The sequence below is a fragment of the Geotrypetes seraphini genome, chromosome 2 (genome assembly GCF_902459505.1).
Source record: "Geotrypetes seraphini chromosome 2, aGeoSer1.1, whole genome shotgun sequence".
Classification (NCBI taxonomy): domain Eukaryota; kingdom Metazoa; phylum Chordata; class Amphibia; order Gymnophiona; family Dermophiidae; genus Geotrypetes; species Geotrypetes seraphini.
Genome location: NC_047085.1, coordinates 431185128 through 431208249, shown reverse-complemented (window position 1 = coordinate 431208249; position 23122 = coordinate 431185128). Strand labels below are relative to the sequence as shown.

The 23122-nt window shown below is 41.3% G+C and overlaps 1 protein-coding gene across 2 annotated transcripts in view; it reads left to right on the top strand.

Moving 5' to 3' along the window:
• The window catches only part of CUBN (cubilin), a 494825-nt gene that overhangs the window by 84985 nt on the left and 386718 nt on the right, over positions 1-23122 (top strand). For both annotated transcript variants that reach the window (XM_033931276.1, XM_033931275.1), the window contains exons 19-22: positions 1644-1822; positions 9224-9389; positions 10511-10736; positions 17024-17154. In XM_033931276.1, the coding sequence (XP_033787167.1) occupies positions 1644-1822; positions 9224-9389; positions 10511-10736; positions 17024-17154 (702 nt within the window). The remainder of the gene's footprint in view (positions 1-1643; positions 1823-9223; positions 9390-10510; positions 10737-17023; positions 17155-23122) is intronic.

Below are 23122 nucleotides of genomic sequence, written 5' to 3'. Positions count from 1 at the left end.
AGAATTCAGGGATCCGTGCCTAATTTAGACTCAAGGATTTACACCATGTTTTAGCTGGTTTAAACCTCAACATTGGGCATAGATCCTGGCACCAAGCACCATTCTCTAAACAGCACCCAACTTGGAGTGTTGATTTATAGAACAGTGCTCAGTGCTCATTTTTTTTTCAGCACCCAAACTTGGGCACCATTTGCTGAATCTAGTCAAAAATTGCAAAGTCTTCCTACCTTTATAGAAGTCACGTCATGGACAGATTTGCAGATATAAACATATTGAAAAACTAAAGTGAGACAAAACGTCCAATGAGCCTATTTGGGATCTAGTTAGGTACTTGGGACCTGGGTTGGCCACTGTTGGAAACAGGATACTGGGCTTGATGGACCTTCGGTGTGTCCCAGTATGACAATTCTTATGTTCTCAGTTTTGTAATGATACTTCTTCCTGTCTTCATATGTACCTGGACTCTACAAACCTTTGTATTAAACCCTTGAGTGATATATTTCATTGGATTAGCAATATATTTGCGGCTAGTTCTCAAATATATTTTGTTCATTCAATACAAATGTGTAAGCTACAACTGGTTTCTTGGCTTTTATATCTAGACTAGTCTTTAAGCCTGTTACATTAACAGGTGCTAGAATAGATGTGTGTGTCTGTCTTTCTTTCTTTCTCTCTCCCTCTCCTTGACTGCTTTCTGTCTGTCTTTCTTTCTTTCTGTCTCTCTCTTTCCTCAGCTGTCCGCCACCACCACCACCTGTCCAGCAGTAGCCCTTCTCCCTTCCTTTTACCTCCTCCGTGTCCAGCAGCAGCCCTACCCTGCTCCCCCTGTCTAGCAGTAGGCCTTCTCCATTCCTTTTACACCCCCCCCATCCAGCAACACCTCTTACCTGATCCCCCTGCCCAGCAGTAGGCCTTCTCCTTTCCCTGCTCCCCCTGTCCAGCATCCGCTAGCCGTGGCAACCTCGGGGCTTTTGCTAGGCCAGCCCACCTCACATTATCAAAGTGGGCCGGCCTAGCAAATGCCCCCCAGCTGCTGCGTTTGCTGGTCAGGGGGTGAGAAGAGGCGTCTCGGCAGCACGGGAGTCAAACCACCACTGAAATCGCCGTCGCAAGCCACCCCACGTGCCAGAAATGGCATTTGGCGCGGAGGGACACAGCACGGTGGCAGGGATCACAAAACCCTAAGTGCGCATGTGCGCTTAGGGTTTTATTATAGAGGATAGGCAGACCAGCAGAAGAGCCCCTCACCTTGAGATACAAACAGACCAACAAGAAAAAGCCAAGGGGGATGTCTCTTCAACCAAAAAATAAGGTCTTTATTTAAAGCAAAAAGGTCTTCTAACCTCTGAAACTGGGATCCTTGTTGGAACCTTTTTGCTTTAAATAAAGACCTTATTTTCTTGTTGTTCTCCTTTTATATCTAGATATCACTTGAACTACTTTGTTTCTAAACACAAAAGTGATAGATTTTCTGTTTGATTGTTGGTAAAGGGCAGGGCAGAGTGGTTCTTGTATACTACATTAATATCTTCTACACCGCCCTGGAATTGAAACTGGGCCACTTCAATGCGAGTAAAGTTCTAAAGGGACAAAAGCTGTAGGATCAGCAATTCATTTTAACACTGTCTGGGTTCTCCTTGCAGCCTGTGGAGGTCAGCATTCCGGGGAAGGGGTAATCCGTTCTCCATACTATCCCAGATCATATCCTCATGAGAAGACGTGTGAGTGGATAATCACACAGCCTGAAGGGAATGTCGCTCATCTCAGTTTTATCACCTTCAACATTCAGAATAGCACTAGTTGTGGCTCTAATTATGTAGAGGTAAGGAACATTTGTTTTCTTGAAATTTTTTGCCAGTGGCGAGATGCCTATTGTTAAGTGTATCTTGTAGCCCAAACATAAAGGAGGTTTTTTTACTAACAATTAGTGCATGTTATCTGCTGCAGGGCTCATAGAAATAAAATGGGCCCTGTGGCAGATAACATGCACTAATCATTATTATGAGATCACCAGAAATGGTTGGTGTATGTGTGGGGAAGGGGGGCATGTGAAAGAGTAAGCCCATCCCCCAACCCAAACCTGGCACAAAATTATTTTAAAATAGACACAAAGATCTGCTATTATATTGTTTGACTCATAAGGTCATGCACAAAAATAAATTAAACTGCTTACTGAATAACCAAATTTGTACAAGTTAGTTCCATTATTGTCCTTTGGTCATTGGAATTCTCATGTAGGAAAAGACTTCCCACAGGCCCCAGCTACTGTAGTGATCTTCATGTTATGTAAGAAGACCAGGATATTTTTGTTGCCTTTAACTCTAATGGCTCCACAAAGTCCATAGCCACTGTCTCAAATGGGCATAGACATGAAAGAGAATTCACGGGAGCCAGTAAGGAAGCCGCTCAGCACCGAGTAGCAGCGCCAAATTGCACTGCTGCTCGTGCAGCTCAGATGAAGAAATTGGATCAAGCAGCCGGTTAGCAGTGGGGAAAGAGTTTGGAAAGCTTGCTCATACCCGCTGCACCTCCACTAGATCAGCAGAGGTATGAAGATAGGGCAGAGCCTGGGAGGGAGGGTGCAGAGTCTGACAGGGGAGAGGAGGATGGAAGGGGAAGGATGCTGTGTATAGAGCCTGACATGGGAGGGGAGGATGGAAGGGGAAGGGTGCTGGGTACAGAGCCTGACATGAGACGGGAGGTTGGAAGGGGAAGGGTGCTGGGTACAGAGCCTGACAGGGGAGGGGAGGATGGAAAGGTGCTGGGTGCAGAGCCTGACATGGAAGGGATGGAGGGAAAGGGGCTGCTTGAGCGTGACAGGGCAGGACACTTGAATATTAAGTCACCCAACTTATATTCAAGTCAACCATTTTCCTCCTGTTTTGGGGGAAAAAGGGGGTCTCGACTTATATTCTGATCGACTTATATTCGAGTATATACAGTATTTCAATTAATAAATTTCAAATAAAACACTTTTTTCTACCTTTGTTTTCTGGACGGTTTCATGTTCTATTACGTTGGTTCCAGTTACTTGTCTACTTTCCTGTCTTTCTTCTGTTTCCAGTGGCTGTTGTTTCTTTTTTCAATTCTCATTTCTCCTCCAGCCTTGTTCCCTGAATATTGCTGTCTCTGACATACTGATTTTTCCATTTTAGCTATTTTTTTCCGTTTTTGTTTTTTTGCCTCTGTTTACTCAAGTTTCACCCTACTTCTTTCTACTTTTCACCTATCTATCAACTTTCCATCTCCTTCTCTCACCCCCTAGCTCTCCCATTTCCCCAGCCTCCTATTCCCATTTATCTTTCACCTATTTTCCATTACCACATTTCTATCCTCTGTATTCACTATTCTCCACTCACTCATCTCCTTGACAACCCCCTTGCCACCATTCTTGGCATCTCTTTTCCCTATTCCCATTTATCTTTCACCTATTTTCCATTACCACATTTCTATCCTCTGTATTCACTATTCTCCACTCACTCATCTCCTTGACAACCCCCTTGCCACCATTCTTGGCATCTCTTTTCCCTATTCCGTGCTCCACCCTTGTAGACCAGCATTTCCTCCCTCTCCTTCTCTTCACACCCTTGAAGCTTGACAGGTCCCTGGCCCATGTTTCCTTCATCCTGTCAGCCCAGCATCTCTTTTTCTCTTCCCTGTCATCCTCCCCCATAGTTCAACATTTCCCTCTCTCTTCCCTCCCTTGAGTCCAATATCATTCCTTTTTCTATTCACTCCAATTGTCCAGCATCTATCACACTCTCCCCTCCACTCTCCGATTCCAAGATGTCTGTCTCTCAGGGGAGATGCATTGCTGTTTCTGTGGTGTTGCATTGTATGCAGAGTCCAGCTTCTTGGTGCTTCAGTTTAATCTTTGTCTACGTATTTTTATTCTATCTCCCCATTTACAAAACTAGAGCGTTTTTTAGCTTTGGCATCTGAGCTGTTACCACCATGGCTAAAAACCACACTACAGTTTTGTAAAAGGGGGAGGGGTTAGTTTGTGATTACATACCAGGCGAAGGTGTTCTGTGTGTTCAAAAAGACATGGTTTTCTATTAGGATTGACTGTGTAGGATTGATCTGTACTAGTCTGGCATGTTTAGTTTTACAATGGGTTTATTGACATACTGCTCACTGCAGTACGTAAGATGCTGCCTTTTCCTGGGTACACTCTTGTGTGACATGTGGATTATTACTCAAAATCATGTTTTTCATACAGATGGGATGGTGTCAAAAAATGATGGGCCCCAGGTGCCACATATGCTAGGTACGCCACTGCTGTCTCTCATCCCTTTCTGCCTCCTATTAGGAGAGGAGGGATGGAGAGATGCTGGATGTTCAACATACTTCCCTCCTATTATATAGCATCTTTCCCTCCCTCCCACCCCACCATTTAAACATCTTACCCTCTTGTTTCCCTCACTGACTGTTATCCAACATTTCTCCCTCTGGTTTCTCTTTCTAACTCGTGTTATCTAACATTTCCCCCCCCCCCCCATCCTACCTACCCAAAACAAATTTCCCTCTGGCTTCTCTTCATGCCTCTTGTTGTCCAACATTTCTCCACCCCAACCTCCCTTCATAGATCCCTCCTTCCTGCTTCCCTTCCTTTCTCCTGTTGTCTAGCATTTCTTCCTCCCTTTCCTCCAACCTCCTTTACCCAAACATCTCTCCCTCTGGTTTTGCTTCCTACCTCCTGCTGTCCAGCATTTCTCTCTCTCTCCCTTCCTGTCTCCTGCTGTTTACCATATTTCCCTCTATATCCCTTAGGTTTAAAATACAGTAATAACATTCTGAACATAAAAAATAATAAAATAATAAATTTCTGAACATAAAAATTCCAAACATTTCTGTGGATAAATTGCTATTTTATCTACAGGGATTCCTTTTAAAAAAATAAACCTCACTTCTAAGCCAGTTTATGTTAAAGATTATCCTAGTTTCTCAGATTTATCTCTAATGCCCATCTCAGAACCTGAATTACTGGTATGCCATGCAGAGTTGCCCCCAATAGTTTGCACTTCAATATTTTTTTAAATCAGGTTGTGACATCCAGTACAATTGGAATAATTTCTTGTATGCTTCAGCATTGCTTATTACATTATTTTTAATTTTATTTATTGGGATTTATTAACAGCCTTTTCATAAAGAGATTCACCCAAAGCAGTTTACAATACAGTACATTGAATAATCAGGTACTCTTAAGCAGTGTTCCCGCTAAGCTGCGTTGGCCTGCGCTCGCGCACAAAATATTACATCGCAGCGCAAAGTTTCTCTTCACAGCGCACACACGCGTCGGTAAGGTAAGGGGACGCATTGGGGGGATTGCACTTCCCCACAATTGCCATGCTTCGGTTCCTCTTCTTCCTTCCTTCCTCCCCCCCCCCCCCCCCGCGGGACCCTGCGGCACCATCAACTCTTACTCCCTCTAATGTCGGCCCTGCAGCTCCAGACTTCCTCGCACCTTCTCCCCTCCCCCTTTGGATCGCTATTATTTTAAATGTTATAGCCGCGGAGCTGTATCCATCAGTGGAGATGTCTAACCTCGGCCTGCCCCGGAACTCTTACTGCAACAGTGACTTCCTGTTCCTGCCTAGACGGGCGGCTGCTGCAGTAAGAGTTCCGGGGCAGGCCGAGGTTAGACATCTCCACTGATGGATACAGCTCCGCGGCTATAACATTTAAAATAATAGCGATCCAAAGGGGGAGGGGAGAAGGTGCGAGGAAGTCTGGAGCTGCAGGGCCGACATTAGAGGGAGTAAGAGTTGATGGTGCCGCAGGGTCCCGCGGGGGGGGGGGGGGAGGAAGGAAGGAAGAAGAGGAACCGAAGCATGGCAATTGTGGGGAAGTGCAGAGCTGCAGGGAAGAGTGTTGCGGTACCCAGCTGGAGGGAGAAGGAAGATGAGGGAGGGAATTAAAGGAGATGCCAGGGCTTGGAGCGTAGGAGGAAGGTATGCCAGTCTAAGGGAAAAGGAAGGGGGAGATGTGAGAGCATGGAGGGGGAGCGAAAGATGGAAGAAAAGGAAAGGAGAGAGATGCCAGAGAAGCAGGGAAGGGGAGATACCAGACTATGAGGAGAGGTGTGGGAGAGGGAAGGCGAGGAGAGAGATGCCAGACCAATGGGGTGAAAGGAGAGATGGAAGGGGGAGGCATACAGTTTCTGGAAGGGGCATAGAAGGAGAGAAGATGCCATATAGGGGAAGAGAGACGGCAGACAGTGGATGGAAGGAAGAGAGTTACAAGAAGATGAGGAAAGGAGAAACCACAGAAGACAAAGGTAGAAAAAAATTTCTATTTATTTATTGCTTTAGGAGACATGTGTCACTGTTTCTGTGAAGCATTGAATGCAGAGTCCAGCTTCTTGCTGGTTCAATTTAACCTTTGTCTATGTATTTTTATTTTATCCCCCCTTTTACAAAACTGTGAAGCGTTTTTAGCACCAGCCTTGGTGGTAGCAGCTCTGATGCTCAGAATTTTATGAGCATCAGAGCTGTTACCTCCGTAGCTAAAATCCACACTACAGTTTTGTAAAAGAGGGAGGGGTTAGTTTGTGATTACATATTCCTTACTAGGCGAAGGTGTTTTCTGTGTTCTGTGTGTTCGAAAGACATGGTTTTCTGTTAGGATTGACGGTGTAGGATTGATCTGTGCTGGTCTGGCTTGTTTAGTTTTACAATGGGTGTATTGATGTACTGCTCACTGCAATATGTAAGATGCTGCCTTTTCCTAGGTACTCATGTGTGACGTGTGGTTTGTTACTAAAAATCATGTTTTTCTTACAGATGGGGGGGGGTGCCAAAAAATGATGGGCCCCGGATGTTACATATGCTAGGTACGCCACTGTATGTAAAGATACCAGAAAGCTGGCGTAGCAAAAACTTCTAAGTTTTGAGTATTTAACCCTCCCACAATCTCACGGGCACTCGTTTCAAGTTTATTGAGATTTTGATTTAAACGCAATATCAAATATTTTCAATGCGTATAACAAAAATTAATTTGGGGAAATAAATAAAACCATTTGAACCAGTGTTCCCGCTAAGCTGCGCTGGCGTGCGCTGGCGCACAAAATATTACATCGCAGCGCACACGTTTCTCGTCACAGCGCACGATCGGAAGAGGCGTACGGCAGATGGCAGGGCGGCGAGAGGAGAATCGGGCGAGTTGGCTCATAACTTGCTGGCACCCGATATTTTTGGCTCACGGTGAAAAAAGTTTGCTCACAACACCCGCCCGCTTAGAGGGAACACTGCTCTTAAGTGTTTTCCCTATCTGTCCTGGCAGATTCACAATCTAACTGTACCTGTAACTGTATCTACCTTAACTGGTACTTTCTCTTTCTCCATATATACTATAGTACTAAATAGTCATTTTGTAAGAATACTTCTCTTAGTAGTGCCAACTTGCTGTTTTCACTGTTACACAATCTATTGTTTTAGTTAATTTGATTGACTGTGTTTTATCTTGTTTGAATGGTGATCTTTTCTAAATATTAGTTGCTTCAAAACTTGGTTACTGTAATATTGTATATGTGGGTCTCCCATTGGTATCTCTCAAAAAGCTTCAAACTATTTAGCACACTTCAATCCGTCTACCGACACATGTTCATTGCTTTGATCATATTACTCCTCTACTGTTGAAACACCATTGGCTCCCAGTGAAATAGCTCATAGAGCACAAATTTCTTACACTAGTCTTCCTTCCTACATAACCTCTTTCATTATCCCATACTAACTGATACGTTCACTTCGATCTTTTTCTTCTTACCAATTAACTACTCTTCCAGTGCACACGACTAGACTCGCTTCTACATGTCACTCTGCTTTTTGTGTGTGTGCGCGCGCTTTGGTGCCATCATTCTGGAATGCCCTTCCTTCTAAACTCTTCTGAGATGCCATATCTTAAATTTCGTGTTCTTCTCAAAACCTTTTTTACAAGAGAGTTTGGTCAGGATGGCTGAGTTTGCTGCTTTGCAGTTCTGTGTGGGTTTGAAATATTAATGATTTTTTTTCTCTTTCCTATTTATGATGTATTTCCTTTCTCGATTTTAATTTGTAAATTGCCGTGATGCTCGTTGAAGGGCAGTCTATAAAATGTAATACCTCAAAAAAAACGAGGGTAATCAAATTATCAAAGGTGATATGTAATATATGCACTATCATTGATCACCTAAAAATATTTTATAAGTCTCAAAATATGTTCAATTCATGAATATGACTTATACAAAGTGAACATTCAGACCCACAACTTTATCCCAGTGAACAAAGATCACGGAGTAGCTGTGCGGAGAGACCATCATAATGTTCACAGTCTCACCCACCACAACCAGTACAGAGCATACAATAAACCAAATCTGTGTAGAAAAAAACTGTAATTACTTATCTTGGTTTATGGTGGGAAACAATCAACAGCTGCTCCGGGCACCTCCTTAAAGTTACAACAACATGCAAACAGATTCACCGACCCCTCCAACCCGGGTTTCACCGGTTGGCTTCTTCAGGAGGGGTACTAAAAACAAAACAAACCAAACATGTTCACCACCCCACTAAAATTGCTTCTAAACACTTTACCACAGCACAAAAAGACATAATAATCTTTGTTCACTGGGATAAAGTTGTGGGTCTGAATGTTCACTTTGTATAAGTCATATTCATGAATTGAACATATTTTGAGACATAAAATATTTTTAGGTGATCAATGATAGTGCATATAACATGTAATAAACATAAGCATACGTTGTCTATTATTAAAGTATCAAACTTCTTATCAATATCCCAAGTCATCCCAACAACTTTGTTATCCATAATTCTGTGTTCTTTTACATGAGGTACAAAGGAAGTATGCTTTGTGTTATATTCAATTATATATATTCCTATTTTGGGAATTCAAAATAGGATTTAAGAGCTATGTTTTTGGTCTGGGTTTTGGAGGCCTTATTGTTAATTCCCCCCTAACTGGCTTTCCATGCCTCAATTGGGACAGCTCTATGTTTGTGTCACATAATCTATTGCTTTATTTAATTTGATTGACTGTGTTTTATCTTGTTTGAATGGTGATCTTTTTGCATATTAATAGTGTTTCTTATTATTACTTTGTTTTATTGTACCCTGCTTTGACTTGCTACAGTAGAAAAGCAGGTTTTAGCAAATTTAAATAAATTATAAATGATAAGACTGTGCATGGTAATGTTAACCACAAATCAATATATCTGCTTTATTTTCAGGTTAGGGATGGATCATCTGCAGATTCACATCTTATTGGGAAATACTGTGGCCTAGCGGTTCCTCTTCCTGCCCAGTCAACACAAAGATCTCTCTATGTCAAATTCCAGACAGATTCTTCAATAACAAATTATGGGTTCATGGCTAGATTTAGCTCGGCTGAACAAAGTAAGAGCTTTGATCTTTAAATAGTACATGTTATGGAATGCTGAACGATAAAGTCTTAAAATTTTGCCACAATAAAACAATGTTGTAGAAGACCAGCTTTAGGCTTCCATAACAAATAATGCGCCTGAGCCAATCAGGACTTTAGACCCCTTCCAGTGCATCCAAGATGCACTGGGAGGGGAAGGGCTGCCATTTTGAAGAGGCGGCCCTTCAGGCAGGAGGTTGTGGGCATCCCTCCTGCCTGATTTTCGATGAAAGGTATGGGGCGCAGTGTCGAGGGTGGAGGGTTCTTGAGCTTGGGGGGGGGGGTGTTGATTCAACCGCCCTAGCCCACTATACCACCAGGATTTTATGGGAGGGAGATGGGTGATCAGATGGTGGTGGTGCATGGTGTCGGGGGGGGGGGCGATGTCAGGGGGTCCCAGTTTTGGTGGTGGGGGAGGGGGCGCCCCTACCCTCAATATGCCACTGGTGAGACATATCAAAAATATCAAAATATCCTAAGCTTTCATTTGCAATATTAATGAAGTGAGGCTGGCTAAGAATTATATTAAATATGATACAAAATTTCTGCCAGGTCAGTACTGACATCCAAATGAATATAGGAACATAATTTTAAAGAACTTTGAGTGCATATCCCTTTTACTCCAGAAGGAAATGAAATATAATTTTAATTTGTTGCAATAAATTCTAGGATTCTTAGAGTAGTTTTATATAATTACTTATTTTTTCCCTCTGGCAACATTAGATAGGCACATGATATAAGCCCTTTGAAAATTGGTTTATTTTCTCTGTGTATGTGGTGGGGAGTAGGGAGGAGATGAGGGAGGGAGTAAATCTCCAAAACAGTTCAGATAAGATTCATACTCTTCTCCCCACCTTCCCACCTCCCTCTAGATAACAAGAGTTCCATGGTTAATGACTATCTGTGTAGTTTGCAGGAAGGACGAGAGTGAAGAGAATGAAAGTAACTAAGATGGTGGACTGTACTTCTATTCTAATATACTAGGAGGAGAAATGATCTTCATACTTCAAATTGTTTGGGCCGGTTATTTTTAGAACTTTCTTCTTGCCATTAGCATCACTATTTTGTCAGTAATATATTTTTTAATCTTGTGTAGGCTGTGGGGAGACTCTTACTGCGTCACAAGGAATCATAATATCTCCTGGCCACACAACCCACTACCCGCATGGTATCAACTGCACATGGTTTATCACAGTCCAACCAGGTTACCTCATCAGATTGATGTTCACTGCATTTCACTTGGAACATAGTATCAACTGCTTATTTGATTATTTGGAGATATACAACAATGATACTGTTGATCCCAGATCTAAGCTTGGAAGGTAAGCAGTTCTTTGATTTCAGGATCAGTGATTGCTTTAGATATGTCTTTTTCCCCTGGACAGAAGAAATGAGCTTTCACTGGGTTCTAAATGGAGCAGTCTTCCCATAGCAAATTTTATTACAAATATAATGTAATTTTGCGCTAAGGGGGGAGTTACTAATATGTGTTAGAACATAAGAACATAAGAATTGCTAATGCTGGGTCAGACCAGTGGTCCATCGTGCCCAGCAATCTGCTCACATGGCGGCCCTTAGGTCAAAGACCAGTGCCCTAACTGAGACTAGCCTTACCTGCGTACGTTCTGGCTCAGTAGGAACTTGTCTAACTTCATCTTGAATCCCTGGAGGGTGTTTTCCCCTATAACATCCTCCAGAAGAGCGTTCCAGTTTTCTACCACTCTCTGGGTGAAGAAGAACTTCTTTAAGTTTGCACGGAATCTATCCCCTTTTAACTTTAGAGAATGCCTTCTCGTTCTCTCTATCTTGGAGAGGGTGAACAACCTGTCTTTATCTACTAAGTCTCTCCCCTTCAGTATCTTGAATGGTTCGATCATTTCAATCTCCAAACACCAACACTAGAAAACTTTTTAAATTAGTCAACACTCTCTACGACATATTGACCTTATCCTGCCCTACCTCAGACTCCCCTCCATCAGCTGATGCGCTAGCCGAGTTTTTCAACAACAAACTTATCAACCTGAGATCCATTCTTTCGGTCACTACAACCAATCATTTGAACTACCCAGTTGCTCAACACATAGACAAACCTAGGGTAGACATGTTCTAAAATAATTTTACTACCCCTACCTGGCAACAATTCTGCAAATTTTATTCAAAATACGTTGACTCCTACTGCAAATTAGACTATTGCCCACCAAATATTATGACAGTTGCTCCAGTCACCTTCAAAGCCAAATTACATAACTGGCTTTCTTCATTACTACTGTCGGGCATTTTTCCCGAGGCCTTAGGCCAGATTCTGATCACCCTGATCGTAAAAAATCCCAAGGAATCTATTAAGTTGACATCGAACTATAGACCCATCGTGAGCATTCCATTTTTTATAAAGCTGATGGAAGGTCTGGTTAACCAACACTTAGTAACCTATCTGGATAAATTCAGCATATTGCATGACAACCAGTCAGATTTTCGTTCTAGGTTTAGCACAGAAAAAGTTATTGCCTCACTGCTAGATTCCCTTCATAGCTTATTTAGTCAGGGTACAAGTGCACTAGTCCTGCAATTTGATTTAAGTAACGCCTTCGACTTAGCCGATCATGTCGTCCTAATCAAATGCCTGGAGTCAATTGGACTTTCGGGTAATGTGTTAAAATGGTTCCAGGGTTTTTTGAGTAAAAGATCTTACCAAGTTTACAGTGACAACAAACAATCCCTCAGCTGGGTTAACTCATATGGAGTCCCGCGGGGTTCTCCCTATCCCCTACACTATTTAACATCTACCTAGCCTCATTGGGGAACCTATTGCAAAGCTTAAAAGTCAAATTTTATATCTATGCCAATGACATCACCCTAGTCTTTCCCCTAACAAACCTGTCCTCTGAGACGAAGTACCATCTGGCATCTATATTAAAGCAAATAGATCAATGGATGGCCAAATTCAAATTGAAACTCAACTCAGAAAAAACCATATTCTTCCTAGCGAGCCCGAATGACAAACTCAAAGATTCTTCAATTTCCTTAAATGGTCAAGTCTTTCCTATTGTCGATTCTATAAAAATTCTGGGAGTGACCCTGGACCGATACCTTAACCTAGAGGCACACACGGAACTATTGGTTAGAAAAGGCTTCTTGACATTATGGAAACTAAGAACCATCAGAAAGTACTTCGATGCATCTTCATTCCGTTTACTGGTACAAGCCTCCATTTTAAGCATGCTCGACTACTGCAACATCATATATTTGGGGTCTTTCAAGAAAATCATTCAAAGACTCCGAATTATCCAAATCTCGGCAGTACGACTGATCTTTGGCTTAAAAAAATGGGACCACATAACCCCCTATTACCAAAAACTTCATTGGCTGCCCCTGGAGGCAAGAGTCCTGTTCAAATTTGCCTGTCTTTGTTTCAAATCCATTCTTGGTTCGGCCCCTATGTACTTGGTCTCTCATTTCAACTTAGACAGTTCTATCAGGCCTACACGCAGAGTCCACCTGTTCACCCATCCTACAATAAAGGCCTGCCAATACAAAAGATACCTGGACAGAACACTGGCCTTCCAAGCAGGCCAAATGAACAACTGGCTGGGCAACATAATTACGCACTCCTCATCCTATCTAAGTTTTAGAAAACGAGTAAAAACAAATTTGTACAACTGATTTGTAACCTAAGAACTCCTATTGCCTTTATACACTATCCGATTTGTAACTAAGATTTCTCTCAAACCCTCTCTGTACACTGCTTACATGTATTGATAACTTCACAGCGTGCCTATTCTCGCTGATTGTTCACTGATTGTTCCAGCCCTTTTTATCTCTGTATCCTGCTTACATGTATTCCATGACTTTACATTGTGCCTATTTTTGCTGATTGTCGAGCTCCTCTTATTGTAAATCGCATTGAACTACTATGGCTTTGGTGGTATATAAAAATGACATTATTATTATTATTATCATGTCCTGTCTCAGTCTCCTCTTTTCAATGGAGAAGAGGCCCAGTTTCTCTAATCTCTCACTGGTTAAAGAACTGTATGGCAACTCCTCCAGTTCCTTAACCATTTTAGTCACTCTTTGGACCCTTTTGAGAAGTACTGTGTCCTTCTTCATGTACGGCGATCAGTGCTGGACGCAGTATTCCAGGTGAGAGCGTACCATGGCCCGGTACAGCAGCATGATAACCTTCTCCAATCTGTTCGTGATCCCCTTCTTAATCATTCCTAGCATTCCGTTCGTCCTTTTTGCTGCCGCCGCCGCACATTGCACAGACAGCTTCATTGACTTGTCGACCAGTACTCCCAAGTCTCTTTCCTGGGAGGTCTCTCCAAGTACTGCACCGAACATCCTGTATTCGTGTATAAGATTTTTGTTACCAACATGCATCACCTTAAACTTATCCACGTTAAACCTCATTTGCCATGTCACAGCCCATTTCTCAAGCATGTTTATGTTATGTTGCAGGTCTTCGCAATCCTCCTGCATCATCACTACTCTGAATAATTTCGTATCGTCTGCAAATTTAATCACCTCACTCGTTTTACCAATTTCCAGGTCATTTATAAATATGTTGAAGAGCACGGGTCCAAGCACCGAACCCTGTGGCACTCCACTCGTGACACTTTTCTAGTCTGAATATTGTCCATTTACCCTCCACTCTCTGTGTCCTATCTGCCAGCCAGTTTTTAATCCACGTGAGTATTTCACCCTCGATTCCATGGCTCGCAATTTTTTGAAGTAGTCATTCATGCAGAACCTTGGTGAACACCTTCTGAAAATCCAGATATACAATGTCGACTGGGTCACCTTTAGTTATCTGCCTATTTACTCCCTCAAAGAAGTGCAGCAAGTTCGTCAAGCAAGATCTTCCTTTGCTGAAGCCGTGCTGGTTGGTTTTCATCAGATTGTGTCCATCAAGGTGATCAATGATGTGGTCCTTTATCAGCGTCTCTACCATCTTTCCCGGTATCGAGGTCAGACTCACCGGTCTGTAGTTTCCCGGATCTTCCCTCAAACCTTTCTTGAAGATCGGTGTAACATTTGCCACTTTCCAGTCTTCCAGAATCCTTCCTGATTTGATCGACAGATTGGCTATTAGTTGAAGCAGTTCAGCTATAGCCCCTTTCAGTTCCTTGATGACCTTTGGATGGATGCCATCCAGTCCCGGGAATTTATCGTTTTTAAGCCTATCAATCTGCCTGCATACATCTTCTAGACTGACCGTCAACCCTGTCAGTTTCCTGTCTTCATTTCCTGCGTATAGTCTGTCAGCTTCCAGTATGTTGTGTATATCCTCTTCGGTAAATACAGACACATAAAATGTGTTCAGTTTGTCGGCGATGACTTTGTCTTCCTTTAGCACTCCTTTTATTCCGTGGTCATCCAAGGGCTCCACAGCTTCCTTCGCGGGTCGTTTCCCCTTAATATATCAGTTTGAAGTTTTTTGCCTCCTTGGCTATTGTTTGTGTTTTTTCCAGTCTTTGTCCATTTTTGACCTTTTCCATTCCTTAAACGAAGTCTTCTTGTCTCTGATTCCTTCACCGCTACAGTAAGCCATGCTAGTTCCTTGTTCTTTTTCCTCTTGGATCCCTTGTTGATAGGCAGTATATATAGATTTTGCACCTCGGTGACTGTGTCCTTAAAAAGGGACCATGCTTGCTCTAGCATTTTTACAGTGCTTATCCTCTTATTAATCTTCTTCCCCACCATGAGTCTCATCCCTTTGTAATTCCCTTTTCGGAAGTTCAGTGCCGTGGCCATCGTTCTGGATCGATGTTTTGCTCCTGTGTTCAGGTTGAAGCGGATCATATTGTGATCACTGCTTCCCAGTGTCCCTTCCACTTCTACACCTTGCGCCAGTCCTCATAGTCCATGCATGATTTTTTCAATTGAACGAGTTAAATGGTAGATGCTTGCATTATTTGCCTTTAACTCACTTTTTGGTAGCAATGTGAGAAAAATAATAATGAGATGCAAAGCAAGTACATGTATGCAAAGCAGCTCATTATTATGTCAATTTAATGATGCAGCTTGTATTTAACCTTATATTTAATTCATGGATAGCTGTGAGTCTGGATGCATTGGGATGCTAAAATGTGTTTCCGGTCAGAATCTTAAAGGGGTATCATAAAAAATCCACTCCCTGACCCCCCTCCAACATGCCAGCCATTAATGTCTTTACCCTCTGACACCTGAAACATATCTTCTCCCTCCACAAACATCCCCTGTCTTCCTGGTCCATTTTCTGGATAAAAGGAGAATTTTGCTGGCATCTAGGGAGCCATAGGAGCAATGCCAGTAGAGATAGGGAGCCAGAAAACTTCTATTTTTTTTCCATTTCAAAAAAGAATGTTTATAAAAAAATGCACCCTATCCCCTGAATTCTATGAAAGGTGTTAAAACTTGCATGTGTAAATTTGGGTGTGATACCAATTTGCGCAAGAAATATAAAATTTACTTGAATAACGAGCCAATTTGGCTGATAATTGTGATCTCAACAAGCAATTACTGGTGCTAATTGGAATTAATTAAAACTTACATGTGTAAATTTGGTCACGGGATTTATGCATAAATGTTACATGTGGTTCCAAAAAGGGGGCCATGGCGGTTCATGGGTGGATTGGGGTGTTCCTGCAATTCATGCATGCAGTTATAGAATAAGGGGGATCTGCGCCTAATTTAGGCACAAGGATTTATACCATTTTCAGTTGGTGTAAATGGCTGCATCTAATGCTATTGGTGAACTGCACTATAAATTTATACTATAAACTTTTGTGCGAGAAACATTAAACGTGTACATAGGAGACGGATATATCCTCTATACCAGGGGTGTCAAAGTCCTTCCTCAAGGGCCGCAACCCAGTCAGGTTTTCAGGATTTCCCCAATGAATATGCATGAGATCTATTAGCATACAATGAAAGCTGTGCAAGCAAATAGATCTCATGCATATTCATTGGAGAAATCCTGAAAACCCGACTAGATTGCGGCCCTTGAGGAGGGGCTTTGACGCCCCTGCTCTATACCCTTGTCCGTAGACTCACACTTATCAACGAAGTAGTCAAAATGAATTTCAATACTAACAGACCCTCAGAGGTACCACCGTGATACTCAGAGTACTTTCACTGTATCCGGCTTCACCTACCATATCTTCACCGGGCCATACTAGATTAGCATTCTTAATTATTCAAACTTTTTAGCAAGGATTTTTTGATAATTTTATGATGATATTTAAAAGTACTTAGCATTGAAATTCATTTTGACTACTTCGTTGATAACTGTGAGTCTACGGACAAGGGTATAGAGGATATATCCTTCTCCTATGTACACATGCGTCTAAAGCTAGGCATGATCCCCAGTACCAACCAGTATTCTCTAAATGATGCCTAACTTTGAGTGACATCTGCTTGCCCTAGATTGATAGCATAGAATGTTGCTACTCTTTGGGTTTTGGCCAGGTACTAGTGACCTGGATTGGCTACCATAAGAATGGTCTACTGGGCTTGATGGACCATTGGTCTGACCCAGTAAGGGTATTTTACTACATTCATGTAAACATATAGTTTTGCACGAAGAAGTGAATCACATGTCTATATTGCTGTCATTGAAATTTGGCAGGTATTGTGGTAGATCTATTCCACCATCAATTACCAGCAGCGACAACACGATGACTCTTCTTTTTGTGACAGATGCCAACTTGGCCTACACAGGTTTCTCCGCAAACTATATCTCAATTGATGCTTCCAGAGGTAATTTTGATGAATTGAACTATGATCGATATTTCTGTTAAAAACAGCAGGCATTCTTTATCTATGATATTATGAGCAATGGTGTATTGCTCGCTTCATTCACATTTATGTTATGCTTTCTTACACAATATCATTGTATAAGCCTAGGCATTAACATGGAATGCTACCTTTGGTTTTGGTGGAATACCTGTACGATGAGCCTTATAGACTGAAACAGAATCAAGTGTAAGCTCTCATCTAATTGCATCACACATACTTTTAGACTAATGTCATTTCATAAGAAGCCTTTCATGCATATATACTGTCATAAAATGAAAGATAGGAAATGGGGGGAAAGTAACCAAAAAGCAAAAAAAACTTACCCCATTCATAATACAACCAAAACAGCTGTGCACCAAATCAATCTCACAAGCAAAAGAAAAAGCCTCAGATAACTGGAGAGGTGAACCCACACTCTACCACCCATGCATCACAGGCAGAAAAACTTTCACTAATGTGAAGACGCGAGGTGAAAAAAAACCTAACCGTTCATAGATAAATTTCTCTTCTACTGGATTATCAGTCCAAACAGTAAAGTCCACCTGCTGACGATTGTTTTGTAGCTAAAACCACTGCTTCAGGGCCTCAGTGAAAAAAACACTCAGTTCTATGGACAAGCTGTCCTAAATATATAGAAAATACTATCTTGAAGTGCATACACACACATTTAAAAAACCAGCGATAATAAAGTTAGAAAACTCTTACTCACTGTTCAACCTATTTCTCCTCTGCAAATGAGCACAATGGTGCAGTGCTGCGTTGTGATGTTAAAAAAAACATGGGGGGGGGGGGCCAATCAGAGCCAACGGCCTCAGAAGGACTCATCCAACAGTTCATTGGCCAATCAAAGCATGGAGAAAGATTACTGATATGAATAGGTTTCAATCAAGGCTGCAAACAAGAGGCTACAAACAACGGAGAACTGCAAAACATGATAAAACCCCTAATACACATGAAAAAAAAAATCATTTTAAAAATACCTCTGATATGTATGCAGTACTCTATGGTAAACTATTTAGCATAAGAACATAAGAGTTGCCATACTGGGACCAAGACCAGTATCTTGTTTCCACCAGTGGCCAATCCAGGTCACAAGTACAACATAGTCTCCTTTTATAAAAGTTAAATGCTATTGAATTGGATTTCTTGTGTGTACTTTCTCCAGACATTATATCAAATCTGATCATGTTATGATCACTGTTATCAACTAGCCCCGACATCACTGCTTCCTGCACTGATTCTTGCGCTCCACTAAGAGCTAGGTCTAGAATTGCTTTGTCTCTTGGTTCCTGAACCAGCTGCTTCATAAAGTAAACAAGATATCATCAAGGAATTTTATCTCTCTAGCATGCCCTGATGTTATATTTACCTTGTCAATTATCATCCATTATTGATAATTATTGTTACCCATCTTACTAGAGTAAGATGCCATCAATGGTGAGGAAAAAAAAAAAGCATTAACATTGTGTTAGAATGACTTTCTCAGCCTCCCTTCACACCCAGTTATGTATGCAGTTAAAGAGCATATGCTGTTACACTACACATATTTTTACATTTAAAAAGACTGAGCAATGTTCAGAGGTCCTATTTTTTATTTTTTTACTGAGAATAAACTAAGGAAATCAAATATCCCAAAAATCAATGGCAATATAGTGTTTAGTGAGTGATCCACAGAATGACTAACACACAAATGTAGCAAATTATATGTATGAGAGAACTGATATAAATAGCTCGTTATGATGCCAGTAAATAACAGGTTTCATACTTGCCCCTATAATTAGTTCCTTGTTATCTCCTAGAGTAAAAGATGCTGAATGAGTTTGCACTGTGAAGGATAATGTCTGAGAACTATTTTTGCCTCTCTCCAGCTTGCTGGCCTGTGGATTCTTTATACCTGTGGGTCTACAGATGAATTTAGAAGGGGGAACTCCCTGTGGAGTTTCTCTTTCACACGCTAATGGTCATAACTGTCATGGAAGTCAGTTTCCCCACATACACTGGTATGCAAAAGTCTGGAACTACTTGTGAATTATGCATTTTTTCAACTTTCTGACCTTTTATTTTAATTTCTTTGTTGACCCAATAGATTTAAGGGATACATTTAGCTATTAGAATCAGCTGTTTAAGATCACTGGTTTCTAATTTTAAAATTTTGTTAATACTGGAACATAGCTACTATAAATTTTACAGATCATGCTTCAAAACTTGATTGAAACTGTCCAATCAGCACATGTTATTTCTGACCAATCAGGAGGCTGCTTTCATCAGCCAATCACAGTCCAGATGTCTAGGAATAGGGCAGCTATAAAAAGCACAGGCTTTTGGGGTTTCATACATTTTCTGTATCATCCGTGAACATGACTCGGAAACTGACATTGGAGGAAAGTGTTCATGTATCAATGATGAGTGAGGAAGTATTTTCATGCAGCCAGTTTGCCAACAAATTCAGCTTCAGTCAGAGTATAGTAGTAAAGATTGTACAAAAGAAGAAAGTAACAGGTTCAGTGGTAGACAACATCGTTCCAACACCATGCACTTTGGTCAGACGAGTGTCATGTCAGGGTCAGCTCATCAACAGTTCATTGCTGGTGCCTGCAGTTTGGTCTGCAGGGCTGCAAAGCACACAACAAGCCACTGATGATTGATGTCCAAAGGCATAACATGACTGAGTGGGCATGGAAGCACTCAAGCTGGACATGTGAAAAGGTGCTTTTCAGCAATGAAAGTACCTTCTGCCTGTTTGGTAATCAGGCCCACACCTACGGGAGGAGGTGTCCTAGAAAGGAGTTCAAGCCTGAGTGCCTCAACCTCACTATAAAGCATCATTTGAAGGTCATAGTCTAGGGCTGCATGGCTGCCAGTGATGTCGGATGTCTTCACATCATCGATGGAATGGTCATCTGGACCAAGTACATCACAACACTGCAAAAGTGCATGTTGCCATCAACTCAGCAGCTGTTTCCAGACTAGTTCTTGTTCAAAGATGACATTGCACCTTGCCATCACTTCAAACAGGTGATCAACTGGGAGCATCAGAACAATATTAAGTCAATCAACTGGCCTGTCCAATCTCCAGATTTGAATCTGATTGAGAACTGTAGCACATGATCACCTGAGAGATATCCAATAGACATCCACCATCAAAACATGAGTTGATAGAGTCATTCATTGCAGCCTGGAACTGTGTTGTCACCCATGATCTCCTCATCATACTAGTTCATTCAATGCTGACACAGTGAAGACAGGTAATAAAGAACAGAGGTTGGCCCACCAAATAGATAGCTTATGTCCTAATGTCAGATAGCATATGTCCTAATGGTGCCATGTAGACGTTGAATAGAGATGGAGAGAGAGGGGAGCCCTGTGGAACTCCACTGGGATTGCACCAAGGTTGGGAAAAGGTTCCGTCACAGTGAACCTAGTAGGTGCGGTGTTTTAGGAAACCTGTGAACCAGATTAGTACTTGTCCAGAAATGCTAATAGAATTGAGTCATCTGAGCAGAATGTCATGGTCGACAAGGTCAAAGGCACTGCTTAAGTCAAACTGGAGTATCAGTGCGCTTTTTCCAACAGGAATCCCCAAAACTGGCTCAGCTGATAAAGATTTATCTGCCACAATCAGACAAGGTAGTTGGGTATGTCTACAGAACTTGCTTTTGTGCATTTATCAGGTGGACATTTTTGTTTTTGAAAATGGCAAAATAAGATAGACATCCTAAGGACCAAAACTTATACTGTACATAGGTCATTTTCAAAAATAAGACAGATATCTGGCAGTTTTATAAATGGATATTTTTTTTGCTGGGAGTGTGGATGTCTTGCCCAAAACGTCCAACCTCAGACTTAGAGACATCCTATCGAATATGCCCCTTTGTGTCTCTTCTTATTTTCTTCATTTGGTCCTTTTTCTATTCTTTAAAGGATGTTATTTTGGCTCTAATAGCTTCTTTCACTTCACCTTTTAACCATGCCAGCTTTTGTCTTCTCTTCTTTCCATCTTTGTTAATATGTGTAATACATCCAGTCTGGTGGTATTTTTAAATAACATCCACACCTGGTTCACAGTCCTGACTTTTGCCACTGATCCTTTTAGCTTCTTTTTAACCATTTTCCTCATTTTATCGCAATCAACCTTTCAAAAATTAAATGCTACTACAGTAGATTTCTTTTGCAATGTCACTCCAGATATCAGCTCAAATTTGATCACGTTATGATCACTGTTTCCTAGCGGACTCAACACAGTTATCTCCCATACAAAGCCGCGCTAGCTGGGTAAACGCGCGTGACTTTTCATCATGCGCTAACTCCCGCGTTGGCCAAAAACTACTGCCTGCTCAAGAGGAAGCAGTAGCGGCTAGCGCATACAGCATTTTAGCGCATGCTATTATTATCAAAAAGACAACACCAACAGGAAAATTGAATCCAGTAACGTATAAAGTACACTTCTCTCAATAATTTCATTTTCCTTTGTATGATGACACTGTTTTTGATTAAAAATCAATAAAGAATAATTTAAAAAAAAGTACACTTCTCTTAATAATTTCAGTACTCATCTGTTCTCTTCAACATGTTTATCCATATATTCACTTCCTTGACTGGACTGGAACATGTTGAAGAGAACAGATGAATACTGAAGTTATTGAGAGAAGTGTCTTCTCCTAAATGTGCCGATCGTCTTTATCAGATAAGTTGATTTGTTCATCTATCTTTTAAACATTTAAGTTTTTCACTGCACCACATAGAGCTTTTTCAGACACCAGGGGAGGTTTTTTTTATGCCAATGAAGTTATCACCCTGAACACCTTGAACCACTATTGTGTGGTGGGAGGGGCTAGGTTCTGAGGCTTTTTCCTCCTCTGAGTTTTTGTCCAAGCTTGTGGTATTGTATTCACATATGTGATTTATTTTTGTACCTTGCATTATTCATGTGAAAGAGTTATTGATTGCTAGTACCGGTATTAGATTTTCACTACATCTGTGTTATTAAAGCTTCTCCTAAATGACAGCTATACCTTTAAGGAATGCAGTTTTTTTTAGATCTATAAAGTGTAACTGAGGTCTTTTTCTCCACTTATCATATTTGTTGGTTGTTTAAAGATTTGTGGCTGAGTGAGCTCAAAAAACAATACTTATTTTGTGTATATTTAAGCTTTGATTATACACACTTTGATCTCTATTTGATAGGGTAATTGAAATTACCCATTATTATACTGTTGCCCAATTTCCTAATCTCTGAAAACATTTCATCGTCTGCTCATTCTGTCCCGGGGGACGGTAATATAACCCTACCTGTATATTCCTTTCCTTCACACATGGAATTTATATCCATATGGATTCCACACTGTTTTCAATGTCATGGTCATGCAGAATGTTTATTTTGTTTGATTCAATTCCCTCTTTAACATGTAGTGCAACTCCTCCCCAGTTTGATCTACTCTATCCTTGCAATGCAATTTGTACCTAGGTAACACTGTGTCCCATTGATTGTTCTCCTTCCACCAGGTCTCTGAGATGCCTATTATATCTACCTCATCATTCAGTGCTACTGTATATACTCCAACTCTCCTATTTTATTTTTAGGCTTCTAGTATTGTGTTTTTCCTTGTATCTACAGGCTGCTGAGAAAATGATAGGGATAATTTGAGTCTTTTACTCTGCCTTCCTCTTAAGCATTCCTGGCTTTCTTTCACCATTATTGAAATCTCTCTGTTGGAACTCCCTAAATATCCTTTTCAATACTTCATACCAAACCATCCACTCCTGGCCGACTGTCGGCTTTTCCCCCATCTCAGTTTAAAAGCTGCTCTATCTCCTTCTTAAATGTTAGCACCAGCAGCCTGATTCCAACTTGGTTAAGGTGGAGTCTATCTTTTCGGAATAAGGATAGATGTACTTTTTTGGCTAGCAAACTACTTTACTCAATTTACTC